The sequence below is a fragment of the Columba livia genome, chromosome 6 (genome assembly GCF_036013475.1).
Source record: "Columba livia isolate bColLiv1 breed racing homer chromosome 6, bColLiv1.pat.W.v2, whole genome shotgun sequence".
Classification (NCBI taxonomy): Eukaryota; Metazoa; Chordata; class Aves; order Columbiformes; family Columbidae; genus Columba; species Columba livia.
The window spans coordinates 21,716,514-21,734,661 of record NC_088607.1 but is presented as its reverse complement, the minus strand read 5'-3'; the positions used below and the strand labels follow the sequence as shown (position 1 = coordinate 21,734,661).

Below are 18,148 nucleotides of genomic sequence, written 5' to 3'. Positions count from 1 at the left end.
AGACTTTGTGGATCAAAGCGTTCCACCGCATGTGGGATCCGAGTTCACTGGGCATCGTCAGGGGCACTAAAACCAGAGTTGGACGACACAAGCCTACAGAGTTTCCCTGTGGCTGCTTTGGACCCTGTAACTAGTTCGTCTCCTACCAAACTGTGTGATACTGAACAGGCCCATTCGTGTGAGCCCCCCAAAGCACAGCTCCACACACTGTTCACAGGAGACATACAGTCAGTAGCATGCACATTGCACAATTCTTTAACACAAATGTCTTTGTTAGACCTCAATGGCAGCAAGTTCCCTAGACAAATGCTTTTTGACAGGGGATTTTTTTTCTTCCCTCCACATGCTGGAAATGGGAGTGCTCAGTAAAAAGGAATCTCACAGCTTCTCTTCCAACCCACTTAAAAAGACAAAAAGAAATCTCAATAGAGCTATGGAAATAAAGTTTCATGTCACAGTATTTTTTGATTTAGAACAAATTACAATTTTACTCTAATGTTCCATCAAGTAGTGTCCTACCATGACAAGAAAGCATTTGACAGTCTTCCTTTTCCATATTTTAAAAACCATTTTAATTACAGAAACTGGTGGGCAAGCTTGGCTTCTGCATCATAGACATTTTAATCAATACCAGCCTGAGCACTTTAAAAAGAAAAGATTAGAGCTGAAAAGTATAAGCCTATTAAAGAAAAAAAATGGCTGCAAGACTACCAGAACAGCAGGGAAGTCTTGTAATGTGCCAAGAACCTGATGAAGCAAGATTAGATTGTATGACAGAAAAGGGGAACAGGTACTCAGCAATTAAGAGATGATTTTCCTGCCCTTTTTATCAAGCACTGTGAAACTACCCACGCTCTTGCAGTATCATGAAATGTATACTTTGTAGAAAGTAAGTTCCTGTAAGACATCATGTGTCTCAAATATCTAACTCAAAGAAATCCTTTCAGTAGAGTCGATAGACTACTCATTCCCTGCTAAGAAGTATTAAATAAGTTTCATGCATAAAAAGCAAATAACATCATAGAAAAGTACAAAAGAACCAAGTAGCACTTTCTGAAAGTCAGAGAGCAAAGGATAAAAATAAAGCTAACAGGCGAACAAGTATATTTGACTTTACCAGATGAGCTCCATGCAGAGGTTTTTTCTAGACATTTGTCAAAACAGTATCTTAAAAAGCAATGAAATCCAGCTGTACACAGGAGCACTAACCATTCTCCTCACCTGTGAATATTCCAATACTTATTTCTCAAATGCTATCTTGAAGTGTCAGTCCTTTCTGTTCTGGTCATTCTCATACACACATACCACAAGATACACGTGGTAGCATCACCAGTATTGCAACACCACGGATGCCTCAATAGGTGCACCAACCTCCCTGTCTTCCAGCAACAGTAAAACCTCTAAAACAAATTGCTAGCATGGACTCAACTTAATGGAGTTTATTTTCCACAATTTCTTGCCAAATATTGAGTCTTTCAAACTTGCATTGAGGCTGAAATTCACTGCACAGTACATAAATTACCCTCCTATCAGAAGACACAATCCACATAAATCTCCTATATTAGGTAGAAACAGAGTATAAGCAGAGAATTCTTAAGATTATTTTTAAAGATTGTAAGCTTTTTTGAGCACAACTTGCAGACATACACACTCCACCGATAAAACCACAGATCTAAAAATTAGAAACATGACAGTATGAAAATTTCTGACAGAAAACCTTCAGTGTATTTGAAACTTACCACACATTATTCCCAAAGCTGTGCTAAATACTGCCATATAGCCAAAGTAAAATGACGTTTGAAACAAGCCATACATCCTGAAAAAGAAAGACAGGAATTTATGCCAGTTATTTTCCCCAGTTTTTCTCAAGAAACTTATTTAGCAATATGGTAATCTGATATTCAAACAAGAAAACTACCACTTACTTCGTCTTGAAAAAGTAGTAGTAAAAGGAGTACATGTAAACATAAATTGCAGTTGATGCCGCAGAAAGAAAGCTTGTCCATTGCCTGAAAATAAACACACATGTCCATCATATATCTAACCAAAAGGCCTCCCAAGAAGATGCACAATGCGCTAAATCTTTATCCTGAAAATAAAGTATTCTGGTTCTACAGGCTTATTTAACAAAATCTACATGTTGTCTGCTGTAAGTGACAAAAGCTTCTATGGCAACAGTTACCACTGATATCAAGTGATGATCCTTCTTCACATTCCTGTGTGCCTTGACATACATATTTTTTTAATACATACATACATGCACACACAGATGCACACACATACAGAAACTCCTACACAGAAAGGATCCAAGATCTGCTTTTATTCCCTACAGCTACACTGTGGACATGGGACCCTTTGAAAAGACTCATCTAGGCTGAAGAAGATTACTTTTCTATAAAACTCTCACAATCTGGTTAACTATGCAAATAATGCAATACTTACCACCTGTAATCCTCTGCGTTTAGCAGGAAATACGTACAAACGATAGTCACACAAACTGTCACAATACAGAGGATAACCAGAACCAACATCATAAAGCCATAAACATAGTAGATCTTGTAAGCCCAGAATGAAGTAAAAATGAAATACCTGAAGAGAGTAAACAAAATATGCAGATGATATTGTAATTGAGCTTAAATTATTATACTCTTTAATCAAATTGGCAAGTAGCTGACATACTCACATTTCAATAAAAATTGAACCAAAAGGGAGTATTCCACCTAGACAAACAATAACAGCTGGTTCCATGAACCTGAAAGACATTAAGATTAGTTTAGGGATAATTTTAACCTTTCATTTATAAACACATTAAGACAACACCAGGTAATTAATATAGCACAGAGAATTTTAATGGCACGCTAACAAAACCATATCTGTCTCATATCAGCATATTAGAAAGAAGATTCCTCCAAAGATGTCATGTGTATGGATAGAAGGAGTTATTCCTGGGGAAAGCTGAAACAAAACATAAGTCTCACACCTACCACCTGCAGGCACAAGGTTGGGCATCTAACAACAACCTTAAAGGCTACAGAAAGAACCTTTCTTGCCCAAAAAGTGCCTAAGCAATCAAGCCCCGTAACATCCACTAGCCTTGAATGCAGGCAATGAAAACTCAGAGTTGTTGATGGCTATAAATACAGCAAAAAGCACAAAGAAAATTTTGAAGGGTAATGGTTATATAATTAAGAACCAGTGCTTATTTTAATGCTATACTAAGTCACAGGCCTACGGACAAAAATGAATACTCATCTACCTGTAGATGATACTGTCACTTATGAAAGGTGACCTCTGTGTAGTACTTGTAACGATGCTGAATCTAGCTAGTAACCAGTGATTTAATTTGCAGCTTCTTTTATTATTTATAGGGAGACTTGTCTAAGCTGACGGTGTGCAATTTCATCATCTTCAAGAGAAGTATCTTATTTCTTTTTATTTGTCACACTGATCCAGAAAAATCCATCAGATTGCCAAGATACAGGTCACAATATAAATCAAATCCTAGCATCTGAGCTGCACAACCCGCCGTTAACGAGAAACTAAGTATGCCGCCCTTCCTGGATATCGTGGGCGTACACGTTTCAGTGCCCCCTTCATTTTGTCTGTTCCATTCCTCGGAACAGGGAAAGCAAGAAAAATCTATTAAAATATCCTCTGAGGATATTTTCATTTCCATAGCTTGCTGCCTCCATCTCAGAATTAAATTCATAGGAAAAAGTGACTGCATTGATGATTTTCCAAAAACCCAAGTCTACTTTTTGAGACTAGGCACCCACCTCTTTATATTCCCTTCAAAAATAATAAAGGCTTATTTGCAACTCAAACTGTATACCTGGAGTCTTTTAGGCTCTGTGCCATCAACAAAAGTGCAGAATTGGGAGCAGCATTGCGAACTTCTCCCCACCCTCACCCTGTCAATATGTCTCAGCTTGTACATGGAGACCATTAACCAGAACAGTTCTGCCTCCAAGGCACATTAAATCCTAAATGTGCAAAAGGCATTAACTAAAGAGGAAAGGTTTGGTTTTGAGATACCCATACAAGAATGGGTTGGGACCATCCCTTTTACATAAAACACTGAAGAGCATTTCAGGCCAAAAGTGAATCAGTGACCCAGGATGGTAAGTCTGCTACAACTATTAACAATTAACTGCACTTGGTGTTTCTATTCAACAGACAAATCATACTAAGGAAGTGTCAGTTGATGTGTTCTTCTAGATACAACTCAATTTAAATTTAAAAAGTTATTCTAGAAACGCTTTCAACAATCACATCTGAAAAGTCATTTTTAATGTACTGAAGTGAACACATCTAGTTAACGTGTATGCTTGTCTTTACCATTTTTTCTCTGGTATGGGACGAGGCACTGCATTGACACGACATGGAAAATTAGGCTGTCCTGACAGATTCCGGCCAAGAATTGTACCAACGAGGTTCAATGGAAGAATGACAAAGAAGCAAATACAGCACACTGCCACCTAGAAGCAAACAAAAAAAAATTTAAATTTAAAAGATGACAAAAGAAGATAACAAGCTCACTCTGTATACATCAGTCCTTAGTAGTTTTTGCTTTAGAATCATACTGCTACTTATGAAGCACCAGTCAATATACATCTGTTTTATCAAATGGAAGTATTTACTTCCCAAGAAACTTCCTCATAAACATTATTAAGTATATTTTCTTGCATCAACTGAGAGAACAAAACCGTTACAGATTTTTTTACTGTTTTCATCTAATCATTATACTCAATACAGTGAACAGGAAAGAAATGGAAATCTTCACGATACTTCATCACAGAAAATTTTGTCAGCTTCTCTAAAACTTTTGCAGAGTATGCTGTCCCTGGGAGTCAACATCCAGCAGCTACACAGCTGCATACAAATCTACAACTACCGGCTGCAAAATTTTTATTCCAATCCAAAAATGAAACCCAAAAAAGAACTGCAAAGCCATGTCGGAATGCTACCAACTAAAACTCTGGGTTCCATTTTCTCCACCATCCACCAACTAACTAATTAAGGACACAGACTGCCAGAGACACAAGTGACCACTGGCATGGACAGATACACAATTCAGAAGCACAGTGGTCCTGCTAAATATAAAGCAAAGTCAAGCAAGGTTCTCCCTCTTTCCAATTGAACAACTTCCTTAAAATTTTACCACAAATCATCTTTTTTCCAATATATGTATGTAGCTTTACTTTTGCTATTCTTTGAAGGCAACATATTTTTATCTTCCAAAACGTGAAAATTTCAAGCATTTAGCAAGATGTTCTCTACTTATAACTGTTTAGCACTAAATGAATTAGCATTAGGCAGTTTGTTATCTTTTTGATACAATAGTTGCTTGTAATGCCATAACCACGGTTCTGAATATTGACCCTGTGACCTTCTCTATGCAAATATATGAAAATACTGCCTTCTCAAAGCGCTGTTGCCTGAGGCTCTGTGTACACCACAGTGCCTCCTGAGCAAAGAAGTTATATTCCTCTCTGATTCCATCAGGATGCAAAGCCCATGGCAGCAGATTAGTCCAAAACAATGGACAAAGGACCACATCTAAGAGCCACACACTGACTTATGAAGCAGCTACTCCAGGATTAAAAAAGCCTGTTCACATGTTATATCTACAGAAATCTGCTGTGAGCAGATGAAAAACAAGAACTGCTGCCAGGCTTCATGAGATGAGGAGCTGCACTACATTAACACAACACAAACTTAGCATTAAGTCAATCACACCATTTAAGGCAACATCTGACAAAAGTCAGTGGGTTATCCCTCTATTCCTCAGTTGTTATGATCACTAGGCCAGGCCAGATGTGAATGGAAAATGTTGCCTGGGGTTGTATGGAGCAAGCCTTCATGCTTTACAGAAGGGGTTCACCAAACAGGAGGTGAACAAGCTGAAGCACTGTCCAGACTGCTCTGCATATCTTTGAGGAGCCGTTATTAAAGAATTACATCATCACCAAAATATGAAGCTTCAGCAATAAATAAGGAAAAACTAGAGTATTTATGCTTGCCAATAATAAAGCAGATTTTGCACATTTTATACATATTTAGTGTCTGCTGTTTATCTTCTTCCATTACTTGAAGAAACACAGGTAAGCAAGCAGTGTCTTAGGTAGGGCACTGAGGCGGCCTAAAAATAAATTACAGCAGAAGTATACAACTAACTCACTTTAATGGATGCAAGTTTTGCCCCTGAAAACTGCTCAGTCTGAAAGAATGAGCAGATGAGTATTTTCAGAGAAAAATGTCCAAAAGTATTAGAAACATCAAAGAATATCTCGAGCGCTATGTTTACTAAAATTCTGAGCAAAAAGTCCCAGCTTGTTTGTGGTCCAGTGGGTGGAAGGGACATCCAAGAATTAAGGCCTGGGCAGGAATAAAAAAATTTCCAAGCTGACCATAATGAAACCATTTCCATTCGCAAGAAGAGCTTGCTCTGCTCCTGCCTGGCAAGACCCCCAGGTGTGTGGGGCAGCCGCTGTTATTGGAGCTCGGCAGTTTTCAAACCTGGCTGAGGCAGAAAGCTCACACACAGGCAGCATGAGAGGGCAGCTGTACTGCTCATCCAGCCACAACTGGCTTTTATAGTGCAGTTATCAATATGTCTTTATTTCTCGATCTCAGAAACTACCCCTGACTAGAGACAGTGGCAGAAAGTGAATCCACTGCTTCACTGCAGAAAAACTGTTCAGGAAGAGCCTTGGGTTCCAAGCTCACCTGGAACAAAACTTAGTAGGTTGTAATTGACCATCTTGCAAAACACATCTATCATAGGGAATCCACAGGAAAAGAATATAACCTTGGATAAGGAACCAAGCAAGAAACATCCAGGCCTAATTAGTAAATAGCTGTCAAACTCCTAGATGAAAAAAGGCAGTCAGTAGCATCTCATTCTAGTGATGCCAACTGCAGAGCTGAATGGCTTCAAATCAGGTGGGCAAGGAGAAAACCCAACTTGTTCCAGCAGGGCTGGGCTATTGTGTTGTCCAAGAGACTGACTCAGCAGCAGCTTTGAAATCTAAAATATTTATCTGCATAAAACAAGCTGAGACAGACCAAAGTTCCTTGAATAATGGCTTCAGGAAGTACTGTTCACCTGTCCCCAGTACACTCAGATTTTCTGAAAGATGCCAATTACAAGTGCTTGTGGTTTTGTTATCAGATCAGTCAAATCATGACTGATAATGTTGTAACATCTTCCCTTCTATTAACAATTTGGCTGAAAAAAAGAACTGATTTCAGACAGAACAGCTATCATCTTCAGTGAAATCTAGCAATCAGCATTAGGTAAAGTCAATGTTTTGTTACACAATGAAATGCCTGTCTTCATGTTCTGACGATAGCTGGAACTGAAGTACAATTTTTCCTGGTGCCATTCAGGAGCATAAAAATTATCTGAGATAATTTTGCAGAGCACAGGAGGCCCAACTAAGCAAGCAAGGATGGCCCATAGTGCAGGTTCAGGTATGGCTCCCACTTCCACCTGCTGCTGATATGCTGTCTAAGCTGTGAATGTTCTGTCTTTGGAGATAACTCCACCCCAGTGACGGCATCCTGTGGGTCTTAGTAGGTTGACCAACACAACCAGTACTGGTTAGAATCAGCACACACTGTGCTGACCTCAGTAGCATTTTCTTTCTTGCTTTGAACTTGCTGTCTGACTCAGGGTAGTCTACCTGCTCAGACTGATGCTTGCTGAAAATCACTTTCTTCATTCTTGGCAGTAACAGTCTTCTCTGGATGTGAGAGGTGGCTGGGCATAGCCAGCTTCTGCCTTTTTAGGCACGTTCCTCTTAATTTCAGATCTGAGGTGAAGACACTGCCTTCCCCAAAAAGTGAAGAGGTAGTGCTTGTCACCACACATGGCAAGAGCAGCAATGATGCAGGCTGGGCAATGTCTAAACGAAGAGAGCTTAAATCCAAACTGAAGCAAACACAGAGCACCGGGATACACAAGAGTCTTAACTGAGAAGACTTAACTGCCTCATAGATTTCAGAGAATGAGATTACAACGGTGAAAGCAGCTCAGGCACTTACTGGCCTCCATTTCACCATCACCAATGGCGAGAGGAAACAAAGGCACGATCAAGACCCATACGTGCTCTGCCCTCCCACAGAAGCATCTTCCTACAGACATCACTGGTAACATACTGAAAACAAAATCCAAAACCTCAATAATAGCTGTTGCATGACAGGCAGAGATAAGAAAGCTAGGCCTTCGTGAGCCTTTTAAGAGAAGAATTACTGTAACATTGGCCAAAAAAAAATTCAAAACAGTGTTAACTACCACTTCATAAAAAAAATTATGCAAACAAGCAAATCTACTATGTCTATAAACCCAGTCTTCCGTCAAGCAAACAAGCACACATTCTCCATAATCCGTATTACTGATGACAAATTTTATGAGTTTTTCTGCCAAGCCAGTACATTAAAACACACCTACTTCATTTTGACTGTTGCGCTTTTGTTGTACAAAATATCTTATTTATACACAAGCAACTGGTTTAGTTTGCAGGTTTTAGCTGCCACAGAAGAGACTGTCAACCCCACCAAGCCTGCATTCTTTCTAACCCTTTTTGTTTGGAGGGGGAAAGAATATTCTACCGCCCTTGACTGAATGCGCAGAATTCGGTTTTCCATATTTGAAAGGGAACATTGTCAAGAGGGACATAATTTATGTTCTAGCACCATGTGTTTCATATTTTCTGACAACTGTAGATTAAACTTCATTCAAAGGTGATAATTAAAATTTTTATGAGCATATCTAATATTAAACAGCTACTGGCAGGCTACAGTGCCTTGACTGCTAAATGCACAAGGGAGAAAAGCAATAAAAATTAACTGTCAAAGCAGCAGCTTGATCTTTCCTGTCAGCTACCAAAACTGCACCCTCGGTCATGACTGTCCCCCCACACAGAGGTTACGGAACCTATACAATGAAACAAGTTTCCCGCACATCACCTGGCCAAACACTATACAAAATAAGACATGAACACAAGGCTTCAAAATAAAGTGCTACTGATTTTATTACAACTAAGTAATTAATCTAGGGTGCTGCTTTGGGTAATAAATTGAATTGCTGAAAACTTACACAGAAGCATTCATCTAGGTCTATTTTCAGCAAAAATGAGGGTTTTGACCAAGGATTCCACAGTCACTTTCAAGTAATCTGAGAAAGCACCCTGCTGAATGTATATAACTACATTTTTTTATATTCTTAGCCAGGTGTATTTCCTTATCTGGCTCAAGGCATGAAAAATCTCTGGTGCTACCAGGTCCTCCTTTTTCAGTGGCAGCAAACATTCACATCAAGTTAAAGCTGTCAGGGATGGCTGCAGCCTAGATTAAGCTGTCTGTGGGAGGAAACACTTTTTTCTAGTTTAAACAAGGTATAAAAGATGCAAACACCAGGGCCTTGATCCCAAGAGAAATTCAGTGTGCATAACCTTAATTAATTAAATCATTAAAAATGCATACTGGAAACATTAGCCACACAGGAACCTACTGCTCAAACAAAACAAAAATGGTACATGTTAAACAGTTTAATAGAAGCTGCATGGATTCTACAGTCAGAATATGACATCAGTCATGGTAGCCTTAATGGAAATCTTTAAATTATGTATCACACACAGAACAAGGTAAGCAGTCACAACTTATGAAATGCCAGAATTAAGATGGTCCCTTCAAATTCAATCATGCTCTACTCTGCAGAAATTCTGCATTACTTCGTAAGTATTTCTGCACAGAACTACCACTGCACTCACAAATATATATGGAGAGGCCACCTCACTTGCCATTATTTAGAATTCTTTTTAATTGTTCCATGCTCCTTTTTTTGCATATAATTAAAAACCAACAAAATAGAATGATGGTTGATACATACAGCGAAAAGACTGACAAACACCAACAGAAGGTAAGCCATGGTGTACACCTTCAGGACCTTTCAGTGTTCACCAGTAAGACGATATAATAAACAAAATACCTCCCAAAATCAAACCTGGGCTCCAAAAGAACAGAAGATTTGAACAGCACCCACTACATTTCTATACAGGGGAAGAGATGAGAGAAAAATCCCAGACTTTTATGACTCCTCCACATGCTTAGGGAGTTGAAAGCTTTAAACCATTAAGTTTTAAAAAGCTCTCATTTTGAATAAAATCTTTCACATTCCACATTGCAGTTTGAAGGAAAGGGCAGCTGAAAGATATCCCAGGAAGAGATTGAGCCTTTGTTCAGGCTCATGGCGTATTTCACTAGAGAAGGTTTGTCACAGTTTAGGTAAGATGGTTTGCATGTATGTCCAAAAGGGCTAAAGGCAGAGTCCCAAGACTGAAGAATGATTTGAGAAGCAAGCTTCAGATTTTCTCAGTCCCTGCCACATCTTCGAGATTCCAGACATCAGGAATGAATTATACAAGGTGAGCGAAGCTTTTAATTTCAACACAGACTGCAAAGATTGTGAGGTGTAAGAAGGTCCTGAAGAGCCCAACCAATGTGAGCATTTCAAGACAAAGTGTGGATGACCAGACACCAGGCAGATCAAAAATGCAGCTACTGTGCGTTAGCTTGGATGTCTTGGCTTTGGCACCATCAGCTGCCATTGCCCACACTGCAGAGAAAAAAATCTGCCTGGAGGGACAAATGAAGACAGTGAGAGGAGACAACCTAGCGGTTCATGGGGCAGTGGCAACACGAAATGGACAAAGTACAGGATGTCATATTTAACCACAGTCTCTCAGCAACCTTTTAGCTCAGAGACTTTCTTCAGCAACTTGGGTTCTGCTTTTTCCAGATTTACAATAGTCAAGAAGAAGTGGTAATTCTTGCCAGCAATTTAAATCAAGGAGGGTGGTTTCAAGACACAGCAGTGTGAAGGAAGTACTTTCTGTGTTCTAATACACTTAGATGGCAGAGGTTTTATTTTCCCAAGAAGGCAGCAGCAGCAAGTTTGCACTAGAGAATTCTGGAAGCTTCTTTATGCCGAAAAAAGGGGTGGAAAGACATAAAGGTACCTTATCTGTAAAACCAGAGGGCTTCCCAGGGACGTCAACCTGAAGCATATCACAGTAATTTCAAACAATTTCATTTCCTTCTACAAACCAGCTTCATTAGTTGATTTGAAATCATTAGAGCGTTGCTTATTCTGATGAAGTTTCCGATTCATAACCTGCTCCTACTAAAAGTCTGCTAACTCCCGTGAAGGTTTATTGCCACAGTCAATGATTTGAACACATTCATAAAACCTTGAGATCATTAAAATCACTGTGTATAAAGAGTCCTAACATCCTGATTAAGTGACCCCTGAAGATTTATATTCCCTTTTGCTTTTGCAGATTTCCATGATCTTAAAATATAAACCAGCTGAACAGATTTACAAGACAAACTTCAGCACAGTTGGAATTCCCTGACTTCCAAATGGCAATACAAGTGAGAAATGTGATTTTAGAAATGCTTGCTCAGCAGTGAAGCCTATTTGCACATATCAAAGATCAATATTGTATACTTTTCTGACAGTATTGTATTTGGCTACTAGCTTAGGAAAAACAAACAAACAAACAATACAATATTCTTTTGGGGCACTGACTAACTAATACAAATATATCCAAAGATTTAAAGTTATTTTCTGGAAGAAGAAAACCAGAAAAATGAACAGTTTATAAACATATTTAACTCGGTGTTATATTTAGTGGCATTATAGCAACAAATTTAATGCAAAGAGTTGGTATTTAGGCATTAATTGAAAATACTGAAAAGGAGGTGACTAGAACCAGCAATGTACATGTCAAATAATGGCTCCTCCCTCAGGAGAAAATTATTGAAAACCCTTGCCTGAAACTGAGAATGGTCTCTCTTTTTATTACCATTTGTGATTTCTACCACATTCATTCATTAACAATGTCTTCTTAAGAAGTATTTTCAGCCACATAATTATTTTGATAATATCCCAAATAATACAATTTTTAAGACAGAACTTGTGATATTAAGCTTCACTATGTTGTAGATTTAAACTAAGAACAGTTTAACGTATCACGAAAACTGATATGCAAGGGAGCTATAAAGTGGTTAAATTCTAAGATTTGCTACAGCTCTAGAAAAGAAAACAAGCCTTCCTGTTTCAAGACATTTAAAGTTAACAGTGCTACTGCATAAAAATAGAAAAAGCAATTCTATGGTGCATTTTTTTAAAAAAATCTGCTCTCAAGTACTACCCCTTGCAAGCTCAAAGAAAAATTCTGTTGAAGTGCTAAGTGATTATTTCCTACATTGTATTCACAGGGTTATTTGGGGTTACGTGAAAGGGCCATGACAACAAACGAAATCCTCAGAGAAGCCACAAGAAAAGTCATCATGATTAAATGAGAAAGTAATCCAACCAGCATTCTTTTTCAAGTGATACAGTTAATACACAGACACAAGAACATAACTGGATACTAAATACCACTTCACAAAGTGAAAACAGAGATTTGTTTTCATAAAGTCAGCTCTCCTCAGGATTTCTCATCTCACCTTGTTGGCTGATCTTTTATTTTTTCTGCTTGACTGCAATGATTTGGAAGTAGCTTTCACTTGGAATCCTTTTGTGTTGCATTTGAGCTTATAACCAGTTTGCATTGGCCATCCAGAAGCTAATTCAAGTTGCTAACTTCCCATGTTGCTATAAGATTGAATACAAAGCAGCAGCACCATTTTAAGCAGAGAGAAGCCTCTTTGCATCCAGCAGCTGTTGCTATTGTGACTAAAATGATTTATACTTGAAGCACCTTAAAACCCTCCAGAATATATGTCTAACTAGGCAGCTAAAGCTATGACTCACAATTGTATTTAGACTAAAAGGTAGTTTTCCTGTGTCTATAGTGGTGTTTAAACTCTCCAGTAAAATGACTCACCATGGTTCCAAAGGGTATAGCTCTTGAAGCATGATAATAGATGGCAATGAAGTTAATGAAGAAGGCAGTTCCACACACCATTGCTGGAATAAGGAAGGCCCCAATGAACATCTGCTTTATCCATCGTCTTCCTGTAAAAAGCGACATTCCAATGGGACTGGTCAGATAACTCTTTACACAAAATACATTGTACCAACAAGCTCTCCAGAATTTAGGTTTTGACTACTTTTTCCACAAAAAGGTGAAAAATTGGTAACCATATAATACATCAATACAAGAGCCAAAAGTTAACTACAGTTTCATTTGACTCCTGGCAGTTCACAATATGCGGCACATTAATCAATTTACAAGGCCAGGTGAAAAGACAGGAAAAGGGATATAGCGTGAGAACATTTTGGCTGCAGAGCAGCATATGCTGACTAAGCTGGCCAAAGAAACCGGGATTTGAAACATGAGTGTGTATGTGAGCCGCAGCTCAGCAGAGACCGAGATAGCAGAGCTGGGCCTGTGCCGAGCCTGCCCAAACCCCGAGAGTACTCGGGAGCCCAGCGCTGCTCCTGGGACAACTCAGCACCGCAGCTGCCCTAAGGCAGCACCTGCTCCAGGCTGTCCTGACCCAAGTAAGCTGGCTCCAGACATTCAAGATGCAGTAAGGAATCAGCTATCCCTGGCATAAAGCAAAATGCCACAGCATTTAATGTACAGCAGAACTGAACTCGGATATCTTCAAGAGCAGAAAAGGTAGAAAGAAAGTGAATGCTAAACCTCAGACATAAAGGGAACAGCAACACCTGTTAGGAGAGCTCCCTGAGGAGCTCAAAAAAATTCTCTTGGTCAATACTTCAAGAATTTTCACTGTCTGTATTCTTTTTACTTTCTATATTCTTACACACTGCCTATTCCTACCAAAACAATTCTGTGATTCTGTATTTAAATTTAATACACCATAGATGCATCTGTAATATGCACTAAATAAAAAAGTCAGAAAACTAGCACATGCTTTTCAAGACAGTCATATGTATTTTCATCATGAGACAACATAATCAGCATTTCACAGTTTTATGTGTATTGGATCTGCAGGAAAAAGAAAAAAAAAAGGCAAATCTGTCTCAACTATAGAGCACAGTACATTTTAGAACAGCAAACCTAACATACCTAGGCCTGTTTTTCTACGAATCACTAGGTTTATACACAAAACACATGAAAAGAAACATCTCACCTCCAAACTCAGAGTAGATCAGAGTGCAGTTGAGACTAAATACTAGCAAGTATGCTGTGCTCAAAAGATACAAATTTTCTTTGGCAAACTTAACAAAACTATTTTTCATAAAGCACTGTAGAGGATAATAGATATCGATTACTCTTTTATTGCAGCATAGGGAATGGATAAATCTAGCAGTCTGCCAGGATGTAACTGGTCATAACTCAGAGGCATAGTGCGGAGCACTTGAAGACAGCCTGTCCAAATCTGTTATGTCAATTTTACTGGGCTTCTGCTCTCTGCTGATACTAATTTTTAATCTGCCAAGTGTAAAGCAGATCACATACTGAAAAGCAGAATAACCTTCTTTAAAACATGTTATAAACAGTTTTCCCCATCCACATTTAATGGTCTAGTAAGTACTGCATACTCATCCTTTCTGTGCTAGTAAACGTATTCCTCCTGGTACCTATAGAGCAGGGCTATGTAGGAGTCATCTCGACAAGACGACATGAGCTGCTTGACAGCATGTTACAGACGAGGAAGAGACTATTAAACTCTCTGGATGTCATGAGCCAAACAATTATATACAAGAGTACAACAAGTAATTCATAAGATACCACTGTTAACATTCTTTTAGCTCTCATTACTTTCAAATTAACCAAAGACTTCGGGTATCTTTCTTTAGAATATGCAGCCCATACTAAATAGAAAATAATAGGAAAGTTAAATATGCTCAAAGTATTTTCTGTTTATTAAGAATTGAATGGATTCCATCTGAATGACCTAACTCCACGAGGATACTTCTGTATTGGTGAAAGTCAGTAAATAATAATTTCTCCATTTAACAATGTAATGGAAATGCTAAAGAACGAAAACAATTTACCTCCTTGTCTAGCATAAAGGCTTCCTCCAAAATATCCATTCACTGGCGATGTTGCAGCATAAACGAATATAGCTGTACTAAGCATTGATCCTCTCCTACAGGAAGTGATTTTTTGATAAATGAAAAAAAACCCCACAGTATTAGAGCAAAAGATTACAGTATAATATGTACATTTAGCAGAAGCAGTTATTTAATATTTTTAGGTAAGTAAAAATTTTACAGTGCTTAAATTGTAAAATCTGCATAAGAATGAGAACTGTTTGTATTCAAAGCTTCTGGCCAAGTCTAATTCAATCTGGGAAAAGGAGTTGCAACATACTACCTTTTTGCTAACATGCATTTATTTTCACTGCAGTACAAAAATCTCACCTCTGATCAAAATCCTCTAACATTTCTATGTGTGTACCTAGTGTATAAAGAACTGCACTATTTACGTCACATACGTTAAGTGTAAGATTTAACTGCTGCAGATAAAAGGTACTCTTTGCTTAACAAAAAGGCCAGTATTAACAAAAATATTCTAAGATTGTGAATTATGTTTCTGCCATCCCTCAGAAATGAAACTTTTAAAATCGAAAGTGTTAATCTTACAGAAAATTAGAAAACTGATTTAGAAATTATAAATACTATAATGAAGCCACAAACCAGCATGGAGTAGTCCAGCCAGAAGAGTTTACTGATTTTAAAGTTATCATCTCATTAAATGTTGAGAGCACTCATTTTGGCATAATTTTTCTGAAATGTTACTGGCAAAGCTAATAATTTTAAATCACAAAAGCCATCTCCAAATACATTTTAAAAAATCATAGCTAAGAATAGCCAGATATAAATGTTATTAACGATACAGCTGTTTCCCCATGTCCCTCTGCTACTCTTCAATAGAAAAAAAACAGCGGAAGGTTTTCAGCCAGTTTGCTGTACTATCTTCAAATTAGTTCTTCCGAAAGGTTCTAGACTTTTGGTGGTTTGGCCTTTGATGTACCATTCCTGGATGCCTGCTCTACTCACAAAAGTGATCCTTAGTACAACCAGCTTCCATGACTGGATGGACTGAACTAAGCAAATATACCTGCTGGTCACATACACTGAAGGAGCGTTACACTAACATCTGCTTCTTAAAAATAATAAGCAACAGTTACATTTTAGAAAGTTACTTGTTAGAGGAAAATCAATTTTAACAGTTGCCCTAACTAAAGCCAATTTAGAAACACAAAAAAAAACCAGAAAACCATGCACAGTCCGCAGTGACCCATGCAAATCCAGATTGCCTATAAAGTGACCAGCCAAAGTCAATCTAAAACTATAAAGATTTCTTATATTTGAACTTGCTCACTTATGTTTAAAATATTCTAATGGAAGAGATCTCAAAACACAAACTGGTATTAATAATAAATTGCTGACATGACCGAGACACTTTTAGTTGGCATCGTCTACATGATCCCCAAGACTTTTAACAGACTTGAAGAACACTGACAGGACATCTATCTTGTAATGTTGATTCACAGCCTTTATCACTCACATCACTATTTTCCTAAACATAAGAATTCTCTGCACCAGATGTAGTGAACTGTTCCTTATACACCCAGAATTAAATTCACTTTGAAAGTGATATAAAGGCCTATTACAATAAAAGACTAAATGCACATATATTTTTGTAAAATTACTGTTCTGACACGTTTTACATTTGCTATTACTAACTTACAGCTTCCCTACGGTGCACAAGCATGCTGAAATGGTTTCATTCCCTCCCTTCAAGGGCTGACATGCTATACAATTAAAATGTGTATGTAAGTCTCTCCAGAAATGTAACCATGGGGCATAAAGGGGGAATAATACCATATGAAAAATGGAAATATGCCAAGATACTGGTACTACACAGTGGCTTTTTAAACACACCATTAAAATGCAACCAGATTCAATCTCAAGAGTTCTCTCTAGTGGCACAGGAGAAGTACTACAACTCGTTAAAATCAATAGTTACAGGTGATACGCAAGGGAAAATAGAACAGAGATTCGACATTTAGGCCATTGTTTAAAACAAAGAACTTGTAAAAAAATATGTACGTATCTCCCCGGTATCCAAAATATCATCTCTACAGAAACAGATACTTCAGTCTTTGCAAGGCAAAGGGAGGAAAAGAAGGTAAGAAATACAGCAGTATCTTATCACTCCAGATGAAACCAGAAGTGAAATAAGTGAAATATGTACCTTTTCACATTTATTTCCCACATAATCTACCCATGATGCTGCAGAACAAACTACAGTTTCATAATAAATTATGAAAAAAGCAAGCACTGAAACAGTAAAATTAAAGGAAACCAACTCACATGACAAGAGTAGGACAAAGTTTCATCACAACTTAAAAGAACCCTTCCAAATACTACATCTGATCATTTGCTAAAGACTCTCAAACACTTTTTTCCAGGCCAGTTAGAACATTCATTTTTGTAACAATTTTGTTGCTTTAGACATTCATTTGTGGAAGGCATGGCACAATTACACTTACTCTGTGTATAAATCTTCTATCATTGCAACAACAATGACTATAAGAGACACAGCAAAAATTTGACAACCAGAACCAATAAGCGATGAAAATATTAGAGGATGACTGGATGGTCTAAAAACATCTCCATGGACCTGCTTCCACCCGTACTCATCACCTAGATCTCTGTCCTAGGAACAACAACAAAAAATTTTAAGTCTAGTCATGACAACTAATGACAAACACACATGCTAGGCATAAATTAAAGGTTTGATTTATTAAAACAACTTAAACTGCAAATATGTCTTCCCTCGTGAATGCATCAAATCTAGGACAAAAGTTTACTTTTCAGATGCTTATGAGGACAACAGAAATGACTACCTGAATGCATGAATCAGATTCCCCCCATCCCTGAAGTGTTTAAGAGTATACACAGGCTTCTATTACACACCCAGATGGACCTCGTTTAACCTAAGTGTGGATATGAATATCAACACAGTGACTACAGACAGAATTCTGCGTTGCAACCTAGGAGCATGAAAACCAGTAAAGCTTTCAAGACACACACAGTGCACTTTTCTGTCCTATTGAAAAAGGCCATTCAGAGCTGCTAACACAATAAATATAAAAAAGCAATAAGCCTTAAAAAAGAGACTTAAAGTGTGAATGCAGATCTTAC

The 18,148-nt window shown here is 38.0% G+C and overlaps 1 protein-coding gene across 1 annotated transcript in view; it reads right to left on the bottom strand.

The window, feature by feature from the left end:
- Positions 1-18,148, bottom strand: part of TM9SF3 (transmembrane 9 superfamily member 3) — a 46,236-nt gene that overhangs the window by 4,119 nt on the left and 23,969 nt on the right. The window contains exons 7-14 of the mRNA XM_065067508.1: positions 17,494-17,660; positions 14,987-15,081; positions 12,900-13,030; positions 4,339-4,478; positions 2,684-2,752; positions 2,443-2,589; positions 1,926-2,009; positions 1,740-1,816 (exon numbers count right to left, since the gene is read on the bottom strand). Of these exons, the coding sequence (XP_064923580.1) occupies positions 1,740-1,816; positions 1,926-2,009; positions 2,443-2,589; positions 2,684-2,752; positions 4,339-4,478; positions 12,900-13,030; positions 14,987-15,081; positions 17,494-17,660 (910 nt within the window). The remainder of the gene's footprint in view (positions 1-1,739; positions 1,817-1,925; positions 2,010-2,442; positions 2,590-2,683; positions 2,753-4,338; positions 4,479-12,899; positions 13,031-14,986; positions 15,082-17,493; positions 17,661-18,148) is intronic.